General features: G+C 46.4%; 1 protein-coding gene across 1 annotated transcript; it reads right to left on the minus strand.

The window, feature by feature from the left end:
• Positions 1-1,631: 1,631 nt before the first annotated feature.
• On the minus strand, positions 1,632-18,964 carry PCMTD2 (protein-L-isoaspartate (D-aspartate) O-methyltransferase domain containing 2). The gene is made up of 6 exons (XM_033153738.1): positions 18,817-18,964; positions 9,297-9,633; positions 5,070-5,172; positions 3,277-3,448; positions 2,959-3,082; positions 1,632-2,080 (listed from the first exon to the last, which is right to left on the minus strand). Exons 2-6 carry the CDS (start codon positions 9,601-9,603, stop codon positions 1,695-1,697), a joined length of 1,092 nt encoding a protein of 363 aa, XP_033009629.1. The 5' UTR covers positions 9,604-9,633; positions 18,817-18,964; the 3' UTR covers positions 1,632-1,694.
• Positions 18,965-19,351: the final 387 nt, after the last annotated feature.

The following is a 19,351-nucleotide window of genomic DNA, read 5'->3' on the forward strand; positions in this document are numbered from 1 at the left end:
TCCCTGTTTTCATGAGTACAGCTTGGGGACACCTCTGTATACTATGGGCTGGATAAGACAGACACTTGCATCCTTAAGTATGGATTCACATATGGATGTGGGAGATGATCAACTCCTACATGGGACAATTTTTACAAGTTGAGATGAAAATGCCAATGAGATGACCATTTTACAAGATGAACAGGAAACTCCAAAGACTATAAAATGGACCAAAAATTTTTTTGCATTTAATTTCTTTGGGAAAAATTGTTTTTAGTCCCCAGCATTTCAACTTACAGCAAAATCCTAGACTTTCAACAGGATCCACTCTTCCTTCTTTTCTCACTCCAAATTCCTAGGCTAAAGATTACCTACCAATGCCCGAGAAATAATTTAAGTAGATGTGCCATGGAGCAGTCTAACACATCTTTGTACACTGTCAAACTAAAGTATAGCTGTGTAACTGGTGAAAAGGGACAAAAATCAAACTAAGATGAACGAGGCTGTATAATTATATGCCTTTCACCTAGAAAAACCTACACAAAGAGTCACCTAGCCCCTTTGCTGCAGCAGAGGTCTCTGTGCTGGGTCAATGACAATACTATGCACCCAGCCTTTTAGGTTTTCTTTTAAAAAAAACAAACAAACAGTGATTCCAGCTTCTGGGCACTCTCTGAAAAAAAAGAACCACCTTCCAAGTGATGAGGTGCTTACCCCAATTACAAAAAGAACTTCACAGCTGTCAACATTACATACCCGATTCAGCACGCATGCAACAGACCTTCAGACAGGTCTGATGGCTTTTTAAATACTAATCAGCCTCTGCACTTCCTCCCCCCTCTACTGCTCTTCCCAACCACTTAATATCCTTTCAGAGAATGTAACCACAAACTGGATGAGCCCAGCAAGTTTTTCATGCCATCAAGTCAAAAGCAAAAAGAGAGAGAAAGAGAGTTTTGCAGTATAAAGCACTGCATATTAATTATTTGTTTCAACCTCACAATGCTCCTTTCTCTCTCCCCTATCAAATAGGAATTCTCCTAATGAGTCTTTTAGGAGGCCATATTGATACTCTTGGAGGGTTACCTCCCTTGTAAAAAAAAAGTGTTTGCTTAAACCAAGCCCCTGATGATTTTTTTTTTTTAAAAAAACAACAGCTTCAACTGGGCATCACACATACACCAAACCCACAATTTTGTACTTTTTTTTTTTTTGTAAAATTGTGCTTTTCTTGTGGGCTTTTGGAGACCAGACTTTGTGGGTGAGAGTCTGTCGTCTTCCCGATTTCCACTTTTAGGGTGAAGCAACTTGCCTGGGTGCTGCCCAAAATGATTCTGAAACTGCCACCTGGCAAAAAAACAATAGTTGAGAAATCCAGAGATGTCTCGGCAAAGTTGGTTCCCCTCTGCTACTGAATGAGATCTTCATTTCATTAAGCAGCCGAACGCTTTGCTGCCAGCCTGCCCCCACCCCACCCCCACCCCCAACTGAGGAAGCTCTGCTGCAGGACAAAACTGGAGCACACTAACCAAGGGAAGGAATCTGGAAAATGCTATCACATTTTAAGTACCGGTACATGGCAGCCACGTTCCCCCGGCCAGCTTACCACCATGCGTGGTCACATTAACAGGCAAGCAAGTGGCATACATCTGTCAAGCCCTACTGAGTTGTTTTATTGTCCTGCCTACCTCTCTGCTTGATGTCGACAGTGACCTTTATTTCTCTCTGTAATAAAGCAGGTAATATTTCAAAGGGTCAGGCAGAGGCAGGCTCAAGACCTTCTCTCTCAGGACATTTATAGGAGGCTCCGGCTTCAGTTCAGGGACAGCTTTTTCCACCTCTTCCAACTTGCTCTCCTCCTCCTCCAACTCCTCGCAATTGTTGTCGTCGGAGGGGTTGGAGATCCGGCTGGCAAAGACCTCTTTGTCCAAGAAGACAATGGTTTCCATGCGGCGGCGGCGGATGCGCCTTCGCTTAAACCTCGGCGGGTTCCTGAGGCCGTTGCCGTTCCTGCCTGCCGTTTCCTGGTGAATCAGCTTCTTAATGGTGCTGCGGATGGTGATGCGTGCAAGGTCCTGAAGCGTGCGGACCATCACTGGTGCTGGAAATGGGAGAGAGGGAAGAATAAGAAGCGTAGGACCTTGGGTGGCATGGACTAAAGACCAGACACACTTCCGCAGATCATGGCTCAAGCGCCGCCTCTTTCCATATGACCCCGAGATCACCACCTGAGGCCCTTCTTTGTGTGCCTCCTCCTTGAGAGGTCCGGAGGGTGGCAACACGAGAATGGGCCTCCTCTGCAGTGGCTCCCCATTTGTGGAATGCTCTGCCCAGGGAAGTTTGCCTGGCGCCTTCATTATACACCTTTAGGCGCCAGGCAAAAACCAGGCCTTTGGTTGATCCGATTTATCCTACGCCCTTTTAAAATGTGGTTTTTTTTGTGGCGGGGGGCTATTGGGTTGTTGTTTTTATTTTTATTAGGTATATTGTGGTTTTATATCTTGATTTTATTCTGTGAACCGCCCTGAGACCCCTGGGTATAGGGCGGTATATAAATTCAATAAATAGTAATAATAACAATGCCTGGAAGAAACTGACAGCTAGTCAGGGGAGCACAGCAGCTTTGCCACAGATTTTGCCAGCAAGGCCGAGGTATATGTCATCATGCAAGAGCTGGCAGCTGGCTAACCCCTGTGCCATTCTCAAAGTGGGGCAGGTCACCACACAAGTCGCTGTGTAACTGGTGCCTCCATGCTAGCCAATGTAGTGGTGATTATCATCAGCATGAGCACACACAGGCAGAACTGAATGCTGGGTGAGTCCTGTTTCCATGGTGAGAAAGAGCACAGCCTAGGAGAAGTCAGGCTGCAAGCTATGGCAAAGAGTGCCCATCTCTGAGGAATGTCTCTCTAAGCCTCGCAAGGCCCAACCCAACAAATAAACAAATAGGGCAGGTGCATAGATATGTGGCACACTTACGCAAGTGAACAAGTTTTGACTTCCCCGAATCCGCGTGGTTGGGCTGGATCAGAGGAGCAAAGGAAACAGCTAAGATCTTCTTCGTCTCCCAGGCCAAAGGGCCAGTTCGCGTTATCTTTGTCAGCTGCGTTTGAGAACAAAAAAGTAAGATGAACCACCTCTTGATAGCAAGAATAGATGGCCTATTTCTCAGCCTTGAAAATAAACCCTCTCCCCTTTGTGCCACACAGCTGGTAATCTGGTAAATTGAGCTCACTGCAAAAAACAAGGGGCAAACGATACAAAGGAATGAGAGGACCTGCCGTCCCACAAGCAAACCTTTTCTTCCAATGGCATCACGAGGATCCCACCAACTTTCAGTAAGTTCTTCATGTAATCTTCATGCTCCTTCTGGACTCCCGCACCACAGTAGACACGGTCATATTGAGAGCAGTCTGGAGAGATCTCCAAGCAGTTGCCGGTGACAAAGGAAGGCTCGCAGAATTCAAACCTGAGAAGTGAGCGACGCTTGTAGATGGCACAAATATTTCACAGGCTGGAGCTTCTAAGCCCCCACGTATTAAAATATAAATCCTTTATTACTGAGGCAAGCAAAGAATATGGCCAATACATTGCAGAACTGCAACCTTTGCCATTTTGGAAAACTGTTATGGCTTCTCCCATGGAAACTTGGAAAACGCAGTTTTCTACGGTAGCTGGGGCTGAAATGAGCAATTTACCTTCTTATACAATTGGTCTATCAAAACCAGTATTTTAAAAAACTGCATCATAAAACAAAAAGGGGCAAGATACCAAGGCTACCAGATTATCTATGGACCTAACCTAAACAAAAACGTCGAACCTTGCCACGCTGAGCCTCTGTGCTGCATCCTCTATGCGGGCTACAAGCCAGCCTTCTGCTATGCCTTCCACCACTGTCCCCGGTCCGCTTCCCAGCTCCCTTGCTCCCAATCAATTACCTTCAGAACGTCCTGACGATGGACCTCTCTCCATGATGCTCTGAGCCGGCTGAATGGCCAATGCAGGCAGTAGCCTCCTTACCTGGTCTTTGCTCCGTCCCCAGGCTGCCGCCGATTGGCTGATTTAAACCAAGGCCAGGCAGGAGCACTGCAGCCTCTGCAGCTAGCCCAGGGATGGAGCAATGTAAGGCTTCTATGGCGTGGCTCCAGGGGCCAGGGAGCCTGTGCCGGGTTGCAAAAACCACCCACCAATGCGACTGGTGAGCCGTCATTATCTACTATTGGCAGCACCTGTCCAGAATCTTGGGCTGAACTCTTTCCCAGCCATGTAAGTTAATTTTAACTGGAGAGGCCAGAGACAGAACCTGCACCTCTTGTGTACAAAGCAAGTGCTCTGCCACTGGGTTATGGCTCCTTCCTGCCTTCTCCCAGAAGTACTATTTCATACGTTTCCTTGGGGGTGGGGGTCCAGCAGTAAAAGCATGTTTGGTTTGCAGTGTGGTGTAGATCCCTCCTCCTTGGCCAGTGAAACCACAATGTCAATCTCCTGATGGAAAAGCAAGTTTTGAGTTGTATGAAACAAACTCATTTCTTTTGGCAAGCTTACCCTGGCATGTAATTTTTATTATGTATATTTGTTTTTTAAAACTGCTGGCTTTTTCTATATTTTGATGATTTAATTATGTCTACTGTTTTAAAGCCTGTTTTTAAAGCTATTTTTAATCAATATTTTATACTACTTTATGTAAACCACTTAGAGATTATTATTATTAGATTAAAATCTTAATTTTAATATTGATAAATAAATAAAAACTTCACCCACTGCATTGTTTTATCTCAGAAGCCTTAAAAAAAAATAATCATTCCTTTGTAATGTACCATAAAGAACCTGAATAAAATTTCTAGAGTGAACCCAACTAATTGCTTTTGTTTCTAAGATCAGGCATGTTATCAGGTATGTAAAATCCACAAGAGTGGAAGACAGAACTGTTCTCGATTTCTTTCTGCATCCTAGCACCTAATACCGCATATGCAAAACACCCATATGAATCTTGAACTCACCATGTGCTGCTAACTAGGAGATACCACCTAGATTGCTACAATCTGTCCTGGAAGTCAGTTTAAATGCAAATTAGGCATGTCCAATCTTACTTGTCAAAACTGTCACTTGTTCTGATGAAGAAGTCCAGCTTCTGCTTTGCATATTCTATAACGTCAGAGTGAAGCTCTACGCCATGGTTAACGCCGAAAGGGCCTGCATATGTTTAGGGAATGCAAGGGAAAGAAACATTTGAAAAACGATTGGATGGAGAACCGGAATGAATCCAAAAAGCTTTGCTCAAGACTCCGAGCTGGTTTTGATCTCCTCTTAAGGCGCAGATACAAAGCAAATTCCTCAAAACTTGAGAGATGGTTACTAGCATAAACCACCCAACCTGCAGAACTGAATGGCTACAAAATGAGTCCCACATCTCAGTAAAAGTAACAAGCAGGGAGGAACGGGAGAGGATGGCAGTGAGAGGAAAACCACCAAGGGAGCATGGAGAAAGTACATCTGAAAGATGTGCAAGTTTGGGTTTGGCCAATCCAACACCTGGCTCTTACATGGCTTTTTTTTTGGGTAAGCTTACCTTATTTTCAAGTTATTAGCAAAGCATACTTAAAAACTTGGAGAAATGCATTCAGAGACTTCTGTTTAGATGCTTATGGATGGTATATTTAGTGAAAGTTACATTTCCATACAATTAATGGGCTCAAAGGTAGCCCTCCCAAGAGCTTCTCTTTACCTGCCCTCCGTTTCTCCAGAGGAAACAAATCTCCAGAGGAAACAAATCTAGACCAGAAGGCTATTTACACCAACATATTTTGACCCAACTAAACAAGAATCTCCTCCAGAGGGTTTTGCATTCACTTCCATTCTTAGAGCTTCATAACACCATTGTTGTTGTTGTTGTTCAGTCGTGTCCGACTCTTCGTGACCCCATGGACCAGAGCACACCAGGCACGCCTATCTTTCACTGCCTCCCGCAGTTTGGTCAGACTCATGTTGGTAACCTCAAGAACACCGTCCAACCATCTTGTCCTCTGTCATCCCTTTCTCCTTGTGCCCTCCATCTTTCCCAACATCAGGGTCTTTTCTAGGGAGTCTTCTCTTCTCATGAGGTGGCCAAAGTGCTGCAGACTCAGCTTCAGGATCTGCCCTTCCAGTGAGCACTCAGGGCTGATTTCCTTCAGAATGGATAGGTTTGATCTTCTTGCAGTCCATGGGACTCTCAAGAGTCTCCTCCAGCACCATAATTCAAAAGCATCAATTCTTTGGCGATCAGCCTTCTTTATGGTCCAGCTCTCACTTCCATACACCACGTACAAGGAAAACCATGGGTTCAACTATACAGACCTTTGTCATAACACCATTAGAGAAGGCCATTTCTCTAAGGGTGGGGGGGGGAAGCGAATGACAAGCTGCCAACCACCCATTCCTGGATTTATTTACTGCTGTGCTACAATATGAAGTGGAGCACGAAAAATGAGCAAAGAACAGCAACAGTTGATGGGGATTTCAAGGGCAGGGGACTCTGAGCAAGGGAATAAAGCATCAAGTTTAGGAGAGTCAACTCAACAATGCAAAATCCAGATTTTTCTCTGCTCGTTGAAATTTCACAATATTTTGCATCTGCAGGATCGCTCTGGAGCAGTTTCCATGGCATATGTGTGTGAAAACGTTTTGCCCAAGTGAACTTACCCATGCACCATCCCAACAGATGACCCTGGAAACAGAGTACGGAATTTCTGGTACTTGTGGTTCACGGGGCCGGCAATGAGGCAAGCTGCATGGATGATCAGGTCAGGCAAACATTTTCACATCTATGCACCCTGGGAACTGCTCCAGGGTCCATCTTTGGAATATAAAAGAATTGTGCTTAAACCCTTCTAGATACATCCCTGCCATTCAGCAGTTACACTGAAAGCTAAAAAAACAAAAACCAAACAATCATTTCCAAGCACTAACTCTGAACTCCAGAAAATAACTGGCACAGTTGCAGCTTGCCCCAGTTGTTTATTGCTGATGACTCCTTTCTATAAGCTATTATTGTTGCTGAAAAATGAAAGGGTGGGTGGGGTGGGATGGAGAGAGGAAGAGAGCACACACAGTCGTATTTAGGAACAAACTTCAACAGAAAATGCAGTGCGGCAATTAGTGTTGGGCTTAACAAGTGAGACCACCTGGATTCAAATAGCTGCTCAGTCATAAAACTCACAGGATAGCTTGAATAGTTACACTCTTTCAGCGTAATCTACCCCACAGTGTTGTTGTGAAGCTACAGGGGAGGCAGCATGTGTGCAACCCTTGGAGGAAGGAAGCATTAAAAATGAAAATAAATAAAATGTTGTAATTTAAAAAAGGAACTTGTTGAACGCAGGTTATTCTTATTGGGAAAGGGAGAGGAGAAGGGTGCTCTCAAAGACTCAGCTGCCGGTTAAAAGGCTGTTTATTCTTTCATTCCTTGTTAACTGTTCCATTATTAATGATTTCAAAGTGTGTTGTGAGCCACCCTGGCATTTTTTAAAGCTGAAAGGCTGGGTAAAGATGCTCTAAATAAATAATAAATGTGCAGCAAGGTGCTCAGGCTGTTCCTGAACACACACACACACACAATTTGGAAAGCCAGGCAACCACCTGTGCTTGTGCTGGATGTGTTTGTGTTTCGAACTTTATGGTTATTATTTGTAGTAGTGAAGAACAGGTAGCCCTCCTAGGCACATAACCAACTCTGGTCCTAGAGAGATGCACCGTTCCAAACCAGACACCATGGGGCCACTTGGCACATCATTTTATTTGCAAGATGATTTACTCACTATCTTCTGTCGGACGTGACCCCACAGAAGAGCAGAATATGAGCAGTGGTGCTTATGGAGACATGGAGATGGGAGAGATCTTAAGAGGTTTGAGCATATTACACTGATCCTGGTCCGACTGCACTGGCTACCAATTAGTTTCTGGGCCCAATTCAAAGTGTTGGTTTTGACCTATAAAACCTTAAATGGCTCAGGAACAACATACCTCAAGGACTGCCTCTTTCCAAATGAACCTACCCAGACCCTGAGATCGTCTTCCGAGGCCCTCCTTCATGTGCCCTTTCCTCGAGAGGTTCGGAGGGTGGCAACACGAGAACAGGGCCTTCTCTGCAGTGGCTCCCTGTCTGTGAAATACTCTCCCTGGCACCTTCATTATATACCTTTAGGCACCAGGCAAAAATGTTTCTTTTAAACCAGGTCTTGGGTTGATCAGATTTGCATCCTATGCCCTTTTAAAATGTGTTTTCTTTGTGGGGGAGGAAGGAGGGGGTATTGGGTTGTTGTTGTTTATTTTTATTATGTACTTTGTGGTTTTATATTGTGATTTTATTCTGTGAACCGCCCTGAGAACCCTGGGTATAGGGTGGTATATAAACTAACTAACTAACCAGTTACTGTGAGAGCCAGTGTGGTGCAGTGGTTAAGTGCGGTGGACTCGTAATCTGGTGAACCGGGTTCGCATCTCCACTCCTCCACATGCAGCTGCTGGGTGACCTTGGGCTAGTCACACTTCTTTGAAGTCTCTCAGCCCCACTCACCTCACAGAGTGTTTGTTGTGGGGGAGGAAGGGAAAGGAGAATGTTAGCCGCTTTGAGACTCCTTTGGGTAGTGATAAAGCGGGATATCAAATCCAAACTCTTCTTCTTCTCACTAACTAACTAACTAACAACAACTATCCAGACCCCTTGCTCAATGCTGGATGCAACTACAGCATCTCAGATAGATGGTTGTCCGATCTTGGCAGAGAGTCAAGCCTGTGCTGAAGCAGCCTGTCCCACTCTCGAATAGCTCTACTGAAACTTGCCTCCTTGCAATCTCCACTCCATAGGTTGTCCTGCCCTGTTATTGCAACAGAGAATAAGCCTGCTCTATCTTCTGCAAGGCAGGACAGCCCTTCAGATATTTGAAGACCACTACAGTAGACCCTCGGGTTACGCTACTCTCAAGTAACATAAACTTCAAGTTGAGAAAGTGGCAAACTCGGAAGTATTTTTCCAGGTTTTGCCACTTGCGCACAAGTGCTCTGTGCGCATGCGCAAAAGCGCTCTACCGTGCCGCGTGCATGCGTAGAAGCGACACCTCTGGATACAGATTTTTCGGGATGGGCACGGACCCCTAGAACAAATTAAATTAGTATCCAGAAAGTCCACTGTATTATGTTTGTTCTTAATCTTCTCCTCCAAACATGCCCACAGATTAAACGTGCCCACCGTACTGTCAGTGTTAAGAACATGTGTTGACCCCACACAGTAAGAAGCTCGAGTCGTAGGGATCATTTAGCTGATCAAAAGAGTCACTTACCCAAGATGAGCCCAACCATGGAGCTCAGATAGCCAGTGCCGCTTCCCAGGTTCAAGAAGGAAAGCCCAGGCTGCAGATCCAGGGCTTCCATGACCTCCGAATAAATGCAGGGAGCAGAAAGGTGGATGTTCCCGTGCTTCCACGCCAAGTCTTTGTATGCATTGTCCTTAAACTCCTCCAGGTAGTAGTCTGCCCGGTCGACAGCCCTGAAGGCCTGCTCCACGAGCTCTGTCCGGATGTACTGAGCCTCTTTCAGGTTATCAATTAGCTCGTCATTGTCCTCTCCTGCGCTCACAGCACCTCCCATTGTCCACGCTAACAAATTCAAAAACCAATTCTGGAGAGCAGAGGAGGGAAAAAGGAGAAAGTCACCAGTCAAAGAAAGCACCAGTCAAAGAAAACTGCTCAAGTACAAAAGTCCAGGTGATGCTAAGTGCATTGTAGAGCATATCCTGCATGTCAAAAGATACAGAACCAAAACCACTTTCACATATACAAACACCACCAGTTACTGCTCTCCTTTTTTCTCTGGGGGATTTCAAATACATATGCATACCGTATTTATTAGTGCAGAAAAACCCTTCGATATGATACACCAGTGACCCTTCCAGACACTTTTTATTGTCAGCTGTTCTGTGAAGTTGCTTCTGGTTATGGAAACATCATGGATTCTGGATAGTTCTATATTGCATTCTCCACACCGAAGCATACTCTGCCTTTTGCCAACATTCGGAGCAGAAAAGCACTAATACTGCATGGAGGAACTTTGAACATTTCTTAGAAGAAGATTGGCGAGACCTCAAGCCTATGTATCATAACAGGTCTGGTCTCACATTTCTTGAGGCTTCTTGAGGCTACTTCTCAACCCCATGCTGCACTGATGGGGAATCTGGGGCCCTCCAGAGGTTGTTGGACGACTGCCCATGCTGATGAGTCCAACATCTGGAGGGTCAGATTCCTTATCCGCACCTTATTGGTTTTCTAAGTGCCACCACTGGATGATGGACCAAGGAAGGTTCTTGGGATGAATGCAAACAGTGCAAACCTAAAGCATGTCTATTCAGAAGCATTATTGAATTCAGGCCAGTAGTTAGGATTGCAGCCTAAATCAGGAATGGCTGGGTGGGCATTACTCCAAAAACATCCCAACTGACCACTCCTGTTGCTGGAGATTACCTGATGAAGCAACTTGCTCCCAACTGGGAGGTGCTTGCTTGCATGTGGAAGAAAACACAGCTCTCCTTTGTGCTAGTTCACTGCAGTTTGCTGGAAGGAGAACTTTGCAAATGAGATGGACTGTCAAGCAGAATCCTCTCTGAAGATCTCCCATGTAAGCCTCACTTGGCTCTTAAGGAGACATTCCTTAATAATTTACCGTATTTTCCCATGTATTGGACAAGGTTTTTTGACTCAAAAATCATGTCAAAAAACTGGGGTTGTGCAATACATGGATAGTGGCATGGGGGGGGGGGGAGAAGCGTCACGTCGCCAGCCAGCTCATTGGCGGGAGTGTGGCTTCCGCTGATGCCACAGCGAGCAGGGAGTGATCGGGGGGGGGGGGGTCTTTCCTGCCCGCAGCTATGTTGGGGGGGGGGAAGAGAAGCTGCATCCGCCAGCCACCTCATTGTTGGGAGTGCAACTTCCCCTCATGCCGCTGCGTGCGGTGAGCGCTCCCTGGATTGTTTCCCACGCACGGTGGCATCGGAGCGCAGTGGCTGGCGGGAGTGCAAATTCCCCCAATGCCGCTGTGCATGGGAAACTATCTAGGAAGTGTTTCCTGCCCCCTGCTGCATGGGGTAAGAGGCTAAACAAATTTGGGCCACTTCCCCTCATTTTCCTAAAATTGAGTCCCCTAAAATAGGGGGGCATCCTATAGATGGAAAAATATGGTATACCCCAGCCAGATGGGCACGGTATAATAATAAAATAAAATAATAATAATAATAATATAAGAAAATAAAGACTCCAAACTGAGCCGCGTGTGCATGCCTGAACACATGCACAAGGCAGACTGTGTTGGTAAGAAAAATATGCACAAGACTCTATGCAGACCTACACAAATGCCCGCTTTACAGAGAAAATACAGCCTTTTGTGTTAATGTGCATAAGGGAAGAAGATGATGCAAGAGCAAATGTCTGCCTTAGTGTGGCCAGCTGTCCTTAGTGTGGCTAGGTGAACCTGGCATGCCCTTAAAGTAGTACCTTGGCTCCCAGCCTTATATTCAACTGAGGCTGTAGCCCTAGTTATAAACAAACAATACCAGAGGGATGACAAACAGACTCGAACCAAAACCTTACTGTTAAGGCAAATGTACAAACACCACACCAACAGCCAGAGGTGAATGGTGGTGGGGAAAGAGTGCAATTTGGAGATCATTGCAGCTATCTATACCACAACATAATATGCAACAATCTTTGAACAATACCAGCCCTTTTTCTAATGGGAAATAATTTAATTTGCAATGCCAAAGCTGCCTTGCTTTTCTCTACAGACAGTTAACATTTCATACAGGAAGAGCACAACATGAATTTTTATTTACAGTGCTTTGCTTTTCTGGCAAGAACTGCAGAAGCGGCAAATTCAGTGTTTGTTCCTGCTTTAGAAGGTTCTGCCTCAGCTTCATTGTTGCATGTATTCAGCAGAAACAACGTCCCAACCGTGCACATCAAAAACTTAGGAACAGCACCAGAAGGTACTGCAAAATCTAACTAAGGCACAGGAGGTAACGATCATCCTTGCAGAAATCTTGAGCATCTTGTCAGCAATGCTCAGACTCATTACCACAAAAGTAAAACAGACTTTGCACACATTGAGATTAAAATTTATGCACGATGCATTCCTCAGTTTGTATATGCCTGCTTATCTGCATGTTTTGACTATAAACTGCATATTTGACTGTGCTCAGAATTTGGCACTGAGACAGTGTAATCTCTTTAGCACAGACACTCTTTGGGCAATAGAGGAGTTATGGCAGCAACAGAATAGAAGCATTCCATGAGACATATTTGCTTCAGGGATGACCATCAAGTGGCCCACCACCACCTATGCCCCTATAGTAGCTAAATTAGCAACTTTAAGCCCCATACAAACTCCTCCTGGTTGCCTTTAGAGGTGTAAGTGCCCAGGGCCTGATGTCTTTCTCCTACTTTCTGGAAAGGCTCTGTGCCAGGATGAGATTTCAGGCTCTGCTAACTATGTATATGTTGACAAAGAGGTAAAAGGGTTGATAACTTGGCCATTTGCTTCTGCATTCTTCCCCAGAGTGGCCTTCTGACCAATCTAGTTGTTGATTAACTGGTCCTATCAGCAGATACCTGAAGAACCAAGAGGGCATCCAGCACAAGAAGCCTCTGCTGCTTCTAGTCCAGAATTGTATTTTCCAGTGGCCACCCAGACTGATGTTGCTGGGAAGCCCAGAAGCATGGCATGAAGATATTAACTCTCTCCTTCACCCCCAGTAACTGGTATTCAATGACTATGACATATGAACCCTATAGGCATTTGTCAGTGTTTTGGTGGCAGTCAAATCCTTCGAAAAACTTTTTCCTCAACAGAAACAAAGCTCAAAGATTTTGCTTATATTTCGCTAGAGCTCCCCTACCTTCATTTGTCTCCCTGTTGGAATTAATTTGTAAGCTCTTTGGGGCAAGGGCCTGTCTTGTTCTTTCTGGCGTTGGCCTGTGTTGCTCTGTAAAGCACCAGGCACAATAACTGTGCAGTATAAATTAAGGTGGTAACATACAATCCTCGCATCATCGAAATGTGCACCTCCAGCTGTGAGGGGACTAACTGTTGCTTTCTAGAAAAGAGAAACCTAACAGAGAGTCTAGAATTCTAGTGTGGTGTAGTGGTTAAGAGCGGTAGTCTCGTAATCTGGTGAACCAGGTTTGTGTCTCCGCTCCTCCACATGCAGCTGCTGGGTGACCTTGGGCTAGTCACACTTCTTTGAAGTCTCTCAGCCCCACACGCCTCACAGAGTGTTTGTTGTGGGGGAGGAAGGCAAAGGAGAATGTCAGCCACTCTAAGACTCCTTTGGGTAGTGATAAAGCGGGATATCAAATCCAAACTCCTCCTCCTCCTCCTCCTCCTCCTCCTTCTTCTTCTTCTTCTTCTATTCATTGTGAAGTATCTGGCTGCAGAAAATATTCCAGGCATGGAGAACTAACCTCCCAACAGCATCATGAGGGTGATTTAAGTATGAATGCACCTCCTTCCAGCCTTCTTCTTCTGACCTGTAATACAGCTTAGGCCTTACTTTGCATACACCCACAATAGAAGAGGCTTAACCTCTTTCTCCCCCCCCCCACCCCATTTGCTTTCCATTCTTCGCAAAGCAACATGATCACAAAGTCAAAAAGCACCCCAACACAAGGCAGCTGCCATCTGACCTGGCTTCAGTCCAGTCACAAGGCTATTAGCATGCCTCTGCATGCTCTGTTCTGCCACTACAAGAAAGAATTGGTTTGCGGCCGACCCAGGGCACACTTGCTGAAAACAGAGTCTCCTGTCTACATTGCCCTAACACAGAGGAACTGTGTAGCAAAGGGAGAGAGGGTGGTGTGGTGGTGGTGGTAACGAATAGCCTTCCCACAACGCAGAGCAATGCTCCTTTTGCAGCCAAGACCTGCTGCAGACATTCAAAATGCATTAGAGCCACTGAATGATTTGTGTATTCCATTTGTTTTCTGGCACTAGAATTACAGCCGCTGGCAACTGCCCCATGCCTCGTGCGTAGATACGGAACCAAAACACTGTTATGTGGACTAAAGGCCAGGATGCTGAATGGTACAAATAATTAGGTGGAGTTACAGAGCTTTGCACGTGTGTCTGGATACTCACTGGATGCCACCTGGAAAAATAAAACACTTTTAATGCTCAAAGCTCAGATCTCAAAGCCAATAGCAACAATTTCAGTAGGCCAAGATGAACCTCCATAGTTTATTCTAGAAATGGTGGAGGAAATGGCCGTATCATAATGGGTGAAAGAGGGAAATTTGCATTTACTGATGAACTTCTACAGTAGCTCTCATTGCAACAGTTAACTAAGAGTCCCTAGGACTAAAGCAGGACAGAATGCTTATACCATCACTGACGTTGGAGGTAATCTGTGGGTGAATACTGTTTCACTTCGTAAGTTTATGGCTCTAGCTAAAGGCCACGACAAACTTGTATTAAGCAACAGTAATAATAAAGAGAATACATCCATAATATAAAAATCTGCAAACACTCTGTCAAGTTCCTGAGCATTAAAACACATTTTCCCTTGTGCACCTCTGACAACTCCAATTCTAGTATCATTTTGCCTTTTTAAAATCCAATTTGCCAGCATCCATTATATAAGGGGGAGAAGTTACCAGAGACACCAACAAACTCAAATCCAGCCTGATTTCAGATCAAACCTCCAAATCACCACATAAATTTATAGTGGCCCCTTTTTGCTGAATTATTTTTTTTCTGCAGCCAGAGCATAGAGGATCCACTTTTGTCCTTAATTGTGGTAATCTTTGTACAAGGTGGTAACATTAGGTGGTCTTATTATCAAAAGGAGTAGGGGGGCTGGCTGCATCATCCCACTGCCATAAGGCTAGGGAGAAGTAGTGAGAAAGATTCAGGCACTGCACCCATTGCTCTGGAGGCTGGGGCTGGAAATACAAAGAACTAGTATTATGGTAACCCATTCTCACAAGAGAGGGCTTACCAAGGACACATTTAGGAGAGAAACCATTTAAGTGTGCTGGATGTGAAAAGAAGCTTCATAATCAAAGAACCTACATTAGGGGAGAAACTATTTAAATGCATAGAGTTTCAGAGGAACTTTTGTGGGAGTGGTAACCTTACTCAGCATTGAAAAGCACAGATGGGAGAATTTGCCTGAATGCAAACAGTTGTTGTGGTCCAAGGGGTGACTTTGGGTCACAGTCCCAAGAGAAAACTGCCTCTCAGCAGAGAACACTCACCCCAATGGACTCCCCGGAGCAATACATTTTGAACCAGCATAGCTTGTTCTTGGCAGGATGCCCAGGAGAGGAGTAGTTTGCAGGCACTAGTGAGAGACTTGGGGAAGGTGAATAAGATCCACTGGCTATCCCACCTTCCACTGGTTGACCTTATCTGGAGGCTTTTCCCTTTCTGCAGCCGAGATCAGAAAAGCGCCCAGAGCCAGGTGGCAGCAGAATGTACAGTGGTACCGTGTTTCTCCTAAAATAAGACACCGTCTTATATTTATTTTTCCTCAAAAACCCCCACTATGGCTTATTTTCAGGGGATGTCTTATTTTTATTACCACAGATTTATAAACGGACCAAGTGAGAGCCATGAGAAGTACTAAATGTGGGTGCAGGCTGCCAAGACTGCACAGCTTATGTACATTCTCTGCTAAACTTTTTTTTCCTTTAACACAAATACAGTGGCAAGTATTTTTTTTTTTGGGGGGGGAGGAGTAATTAAGTCCCAATCCCAAAAGTTTAACCTACAAGGATAGGGTCCCCCTGGAACCTAGGGAAAAGCCTAGCAAGTCCCCTGTCCAAAGTGTTGTGTCAAAATGGTGAAATAATAAAAAAAAGAAATTAAAAACTGTTTAGCCATGGGAGGGGGGAGGGGAGATACCCACTTATCTGGCTCGGGGCTCCGCGCAGCACGGTGCTGCTGCTCCTGGGTTCTGCTGCTGGGTCCCGCTGGCTCGGGGCTCTGCTCGGTGCTGCAACAGCAGCCAGTTGCGGGCGCCAAGCTGGCAGCCCTCCTCGGCCGGGCCAGGCGGAGGCGAGGCTGCTGGCTCGGCGCGCTCCGCTCGGCGCTGCAGCAGCAGCCGCTTCCGGGCGCTGAGCTGGCAGCCCTCCTTGGCCTCCTCCTCCTGCCGCGGCTCGTCACTCTCGCTCCGTATGGCAACCGTGCAGTAAAGAAGATGGGCAGCAGCTGGAGGGCGGCTCCTCCAGCGGGAAGGAGGCTCGGAGGTGCGGGCAACCTCGCATCTTCCTTGGCGCCCTCCAGAACTGCACCCAGCACTACGGCTTATTTTCGGGGTATGTCTTACATTTCGTGAACGGTTGAAAATCCTGCCATGGCTTATTTTATAGGGACGTCTTATTTTATGAGAAACACGGTACCTCAGGTTCCAGACGGTTCAGGTTACAGACTCCACTAACCCAGAAATAACGCTTCAGGTTAAGAACTTTGCTTCAAGATAAGAACAGAAATCGTGCTCTGGCGGCGCAGCGGCAGTGGGAGGTCCCATTGGCTAAAGTGGTGCTTCAGGTTAAGAACAGTTTCAGGTTAAGAACAGACCTCCAGAATGAATTAAGTTCTTAACCCGAGGTACCACTGTACTGAGCTCTAATTGGTGTTATGTAGCAACTCTATAACTAGGCCTTTGGCTGATTAAGCAATCTATGGTCTTTTAAATGTGGTTGTGGGTTATTGGTTGTTGTTATATGTATTTTGTGTTTTCATTTTGTGTTTTTATGCTGTATACTGCCTTATAATCATCGGATGAAGGATGGCTTATAAATTACTATTATTAATTACTATTATTAATATTCATGCTTAACTTCCATTGGGGATTGGAGGGGCTTGGGGTTGGGAGGAGAATTATCACAAAGCCATGGGTGACAACAGCATTTTTTTTTTTTAAATGTACCCATTACTCTGGAGAAAGTAATTCAGTTGGCATCCTTCTGGAGACAATGGAGGAAAATGCCCTTGAGTGTGAGGTAAGGCTTTTGGAAGATTGCAGCGCCTGCAGAGACCAATACGGGAGAGACATGTTTTGTTGCAGCTGGGGCAGATGAAGGCATCTGGTTGTGCTGCAGCAGTTGCACTATGGTGTTTCTTCTCTCTGTGTTCTTCCTAGTAGTCTTTTCTCCTCTGGCCATTGCTATTGATACATGACTTGACTGCCTGTCTCCAGGCACTGCGGTGGCAGTGAAAACTATGAGAGGGTGACCCACAAGTTTGTGTAGACAATAGTGAAAAAGAACTGTGGTTTTATGCCCATTATCTTGGAAATTGGGCTAGAAAGATACACATTATGGGGTCTCATTATAAGAGAGAGATAAAGAGCTGGCTTGTCCCATTACCAAGCTGGGAAGAATCAGGTACTTTATTGTGGAGGTGGGGTGGATAAGGGAGGAAAGGAAATTATGGGGTATTTTTATTATAAGAAAAGTGGGGAAAGAGGGAGAAAGGGCTGCCAGACCCAGTGTAAGGGGGAAGAGGAATTTTAAAAAGTGTGGTGAGAGGGAAAGAAGTTATGGAGTTCTATCCTCAAGGCGGGGGGAGGGGGGAGAGAGAGAAGGGGTAGAAAGACCCCAGTCCCATGGCGGGTAAGCAAGATGTGTGGGGTGGGATTTTATAGCCTTCATTCTAATTACTTGGAGAAGGGAGAAAGTGAACCAAAGCAGAGAAATTCTCAAGTGCTGTCATTTTGGCAGCAACACTCACCTCACTTATCAGGGAGTAATGAGTAAGCCCTACTAAAGTCAGTAGAACTTACTTCTGACTAGACATGGTTAGAATTGTGCTGTTGCTATCTTAATAGCACTCTGTCTTTTACAGCAAGTCCTCACAAGGTGCCTTGAAATAAATTTTAAAAACTGACTACAGCAACAGCAGAAGCAAGCTGGAGTAAAAGCGGGTATGTGAGGAGCTGGAGGCAATGGCAGAATAGGGACCATTCAGAGTAAAGAGGCCAAACAAACAATCAGCTAGCTCCATCTCCGTGAGGCAGGTGGGGAAGGAGACATACAGAGCAGCAGCCTTACATAAACCCCACTGAGTTCAGTTGTGATTACTCTTAAGGTTAGCAGGCGTAGGGGGTTGCAGCCTTGGTTTATACCAGTGGCTTTCTTCAGGCTGCCCTCCCGCTTCTCGGTGCCATGAAACCTACCCTGCCCTATTAACAAAAAAAACATTATGCAGAACAGCACTTTGCAGGACCCGCTAAGTCAAGCAAGCACAACAAAACTGGGGGAAAGAAACTGCAACAGTTAATTGCAGGGCGTCTCAAAACCCAATTACAACCACTTAAGTTTAATTCGGGAGAGGCTGCTGTACTTGACCCTTTCAAAGCCTTCTAGTCCTTTTTTTGCACTTCCAGAGGAGGAGCCCCCCACCCCACCCCACCCCACCCCCTTAGGTCATCCCAAAGCCCCCTACCATGACCTTGGAGTCTGGGGTGGGGTGTGTGACTGGGGGGGGGGGGACGCGTGTCACCCCATAACAAAGTGCCTCTACCTCCCCCCCTCCAGAAGGAAGCCCTTTTTGGGCCCTGCACCGCCACGGAGGCAGGAGACTGGGGCGGAGGAGACCCCCCCCCAACCTGTGCGGGGGGCGGGTTAAGCAGCCCATTGGCTGTTGTGGTTAACAATCTGGGGGGGGGGGAGAAAGGGCCGGGGCCTTTTCTGCCAGGCGGGTGGGAGGCGCCCTTTGTCACGGGATATGGGGGGGTCCTATTATGACATGGAGCCCCCCCCAGACTGACAGAAAGGAGAGGGGAGGGGTCTCCCCTTGCCCCCTCACGGTTACCTGCTCCTCCAGCGCCAGCTGCCGCCGCCGCCCCTTCAGGCCTCTCCGCTTCTTTCCTCCGCACGCCGAGTCTCCCGCCCCCCCGCAGCTGTAAACAGTCGCCCAGCTGGAGAAACAGCCCCCCTCAGGGCAGCGGCGCCACTGCGCATGTGCCAACGGCACGGGGCGGGCAGACGGAGCGACGCGCGACGCGGCGGTCAGGGAGGGAAGGAGGGTTGGTGGGAGCGGAACGGTCCATTTGTGGAGGGGACGCCCGCCTCGGCCTTTCGGGAAGTACCACTGAGTGCGGGGAAGAGGGGCGGCGGCGGCGCGGAGCGACAAGGCGGCGCCGCCGCGACGGAAGGCGGCTGGTGATGACGAAGGACGGCGGCCTAGGCTCCAATGGAAGAGTTAATAGGGGCGGGGAGGACACTCGGGCCACCCGTCTTTCTAAAATGTTACCTGCCGTTATATTACTTGCCGTTTATTTAATTGTTTTTTGTTCGTTTGTTTATTACATATTATTAGGTCTTTAAAATTGTGTGTTATTTATGAG

This window comes from Lacerta agilis, chromosome 6 (genome assembly GCF_009819535.1).
Source record: "Lacerta agilis isolate rLacAgi1 chromosome 6, rLacAgi1.pri, whole genome shotgun sequence".
In the NCBI taxonomy this organism is placed as follows: Eukaryota; Metazoa; Chordata; class Lepidosauria; order Squamata; family Lacertidae; genus Lacerta; species Lacerta agilis.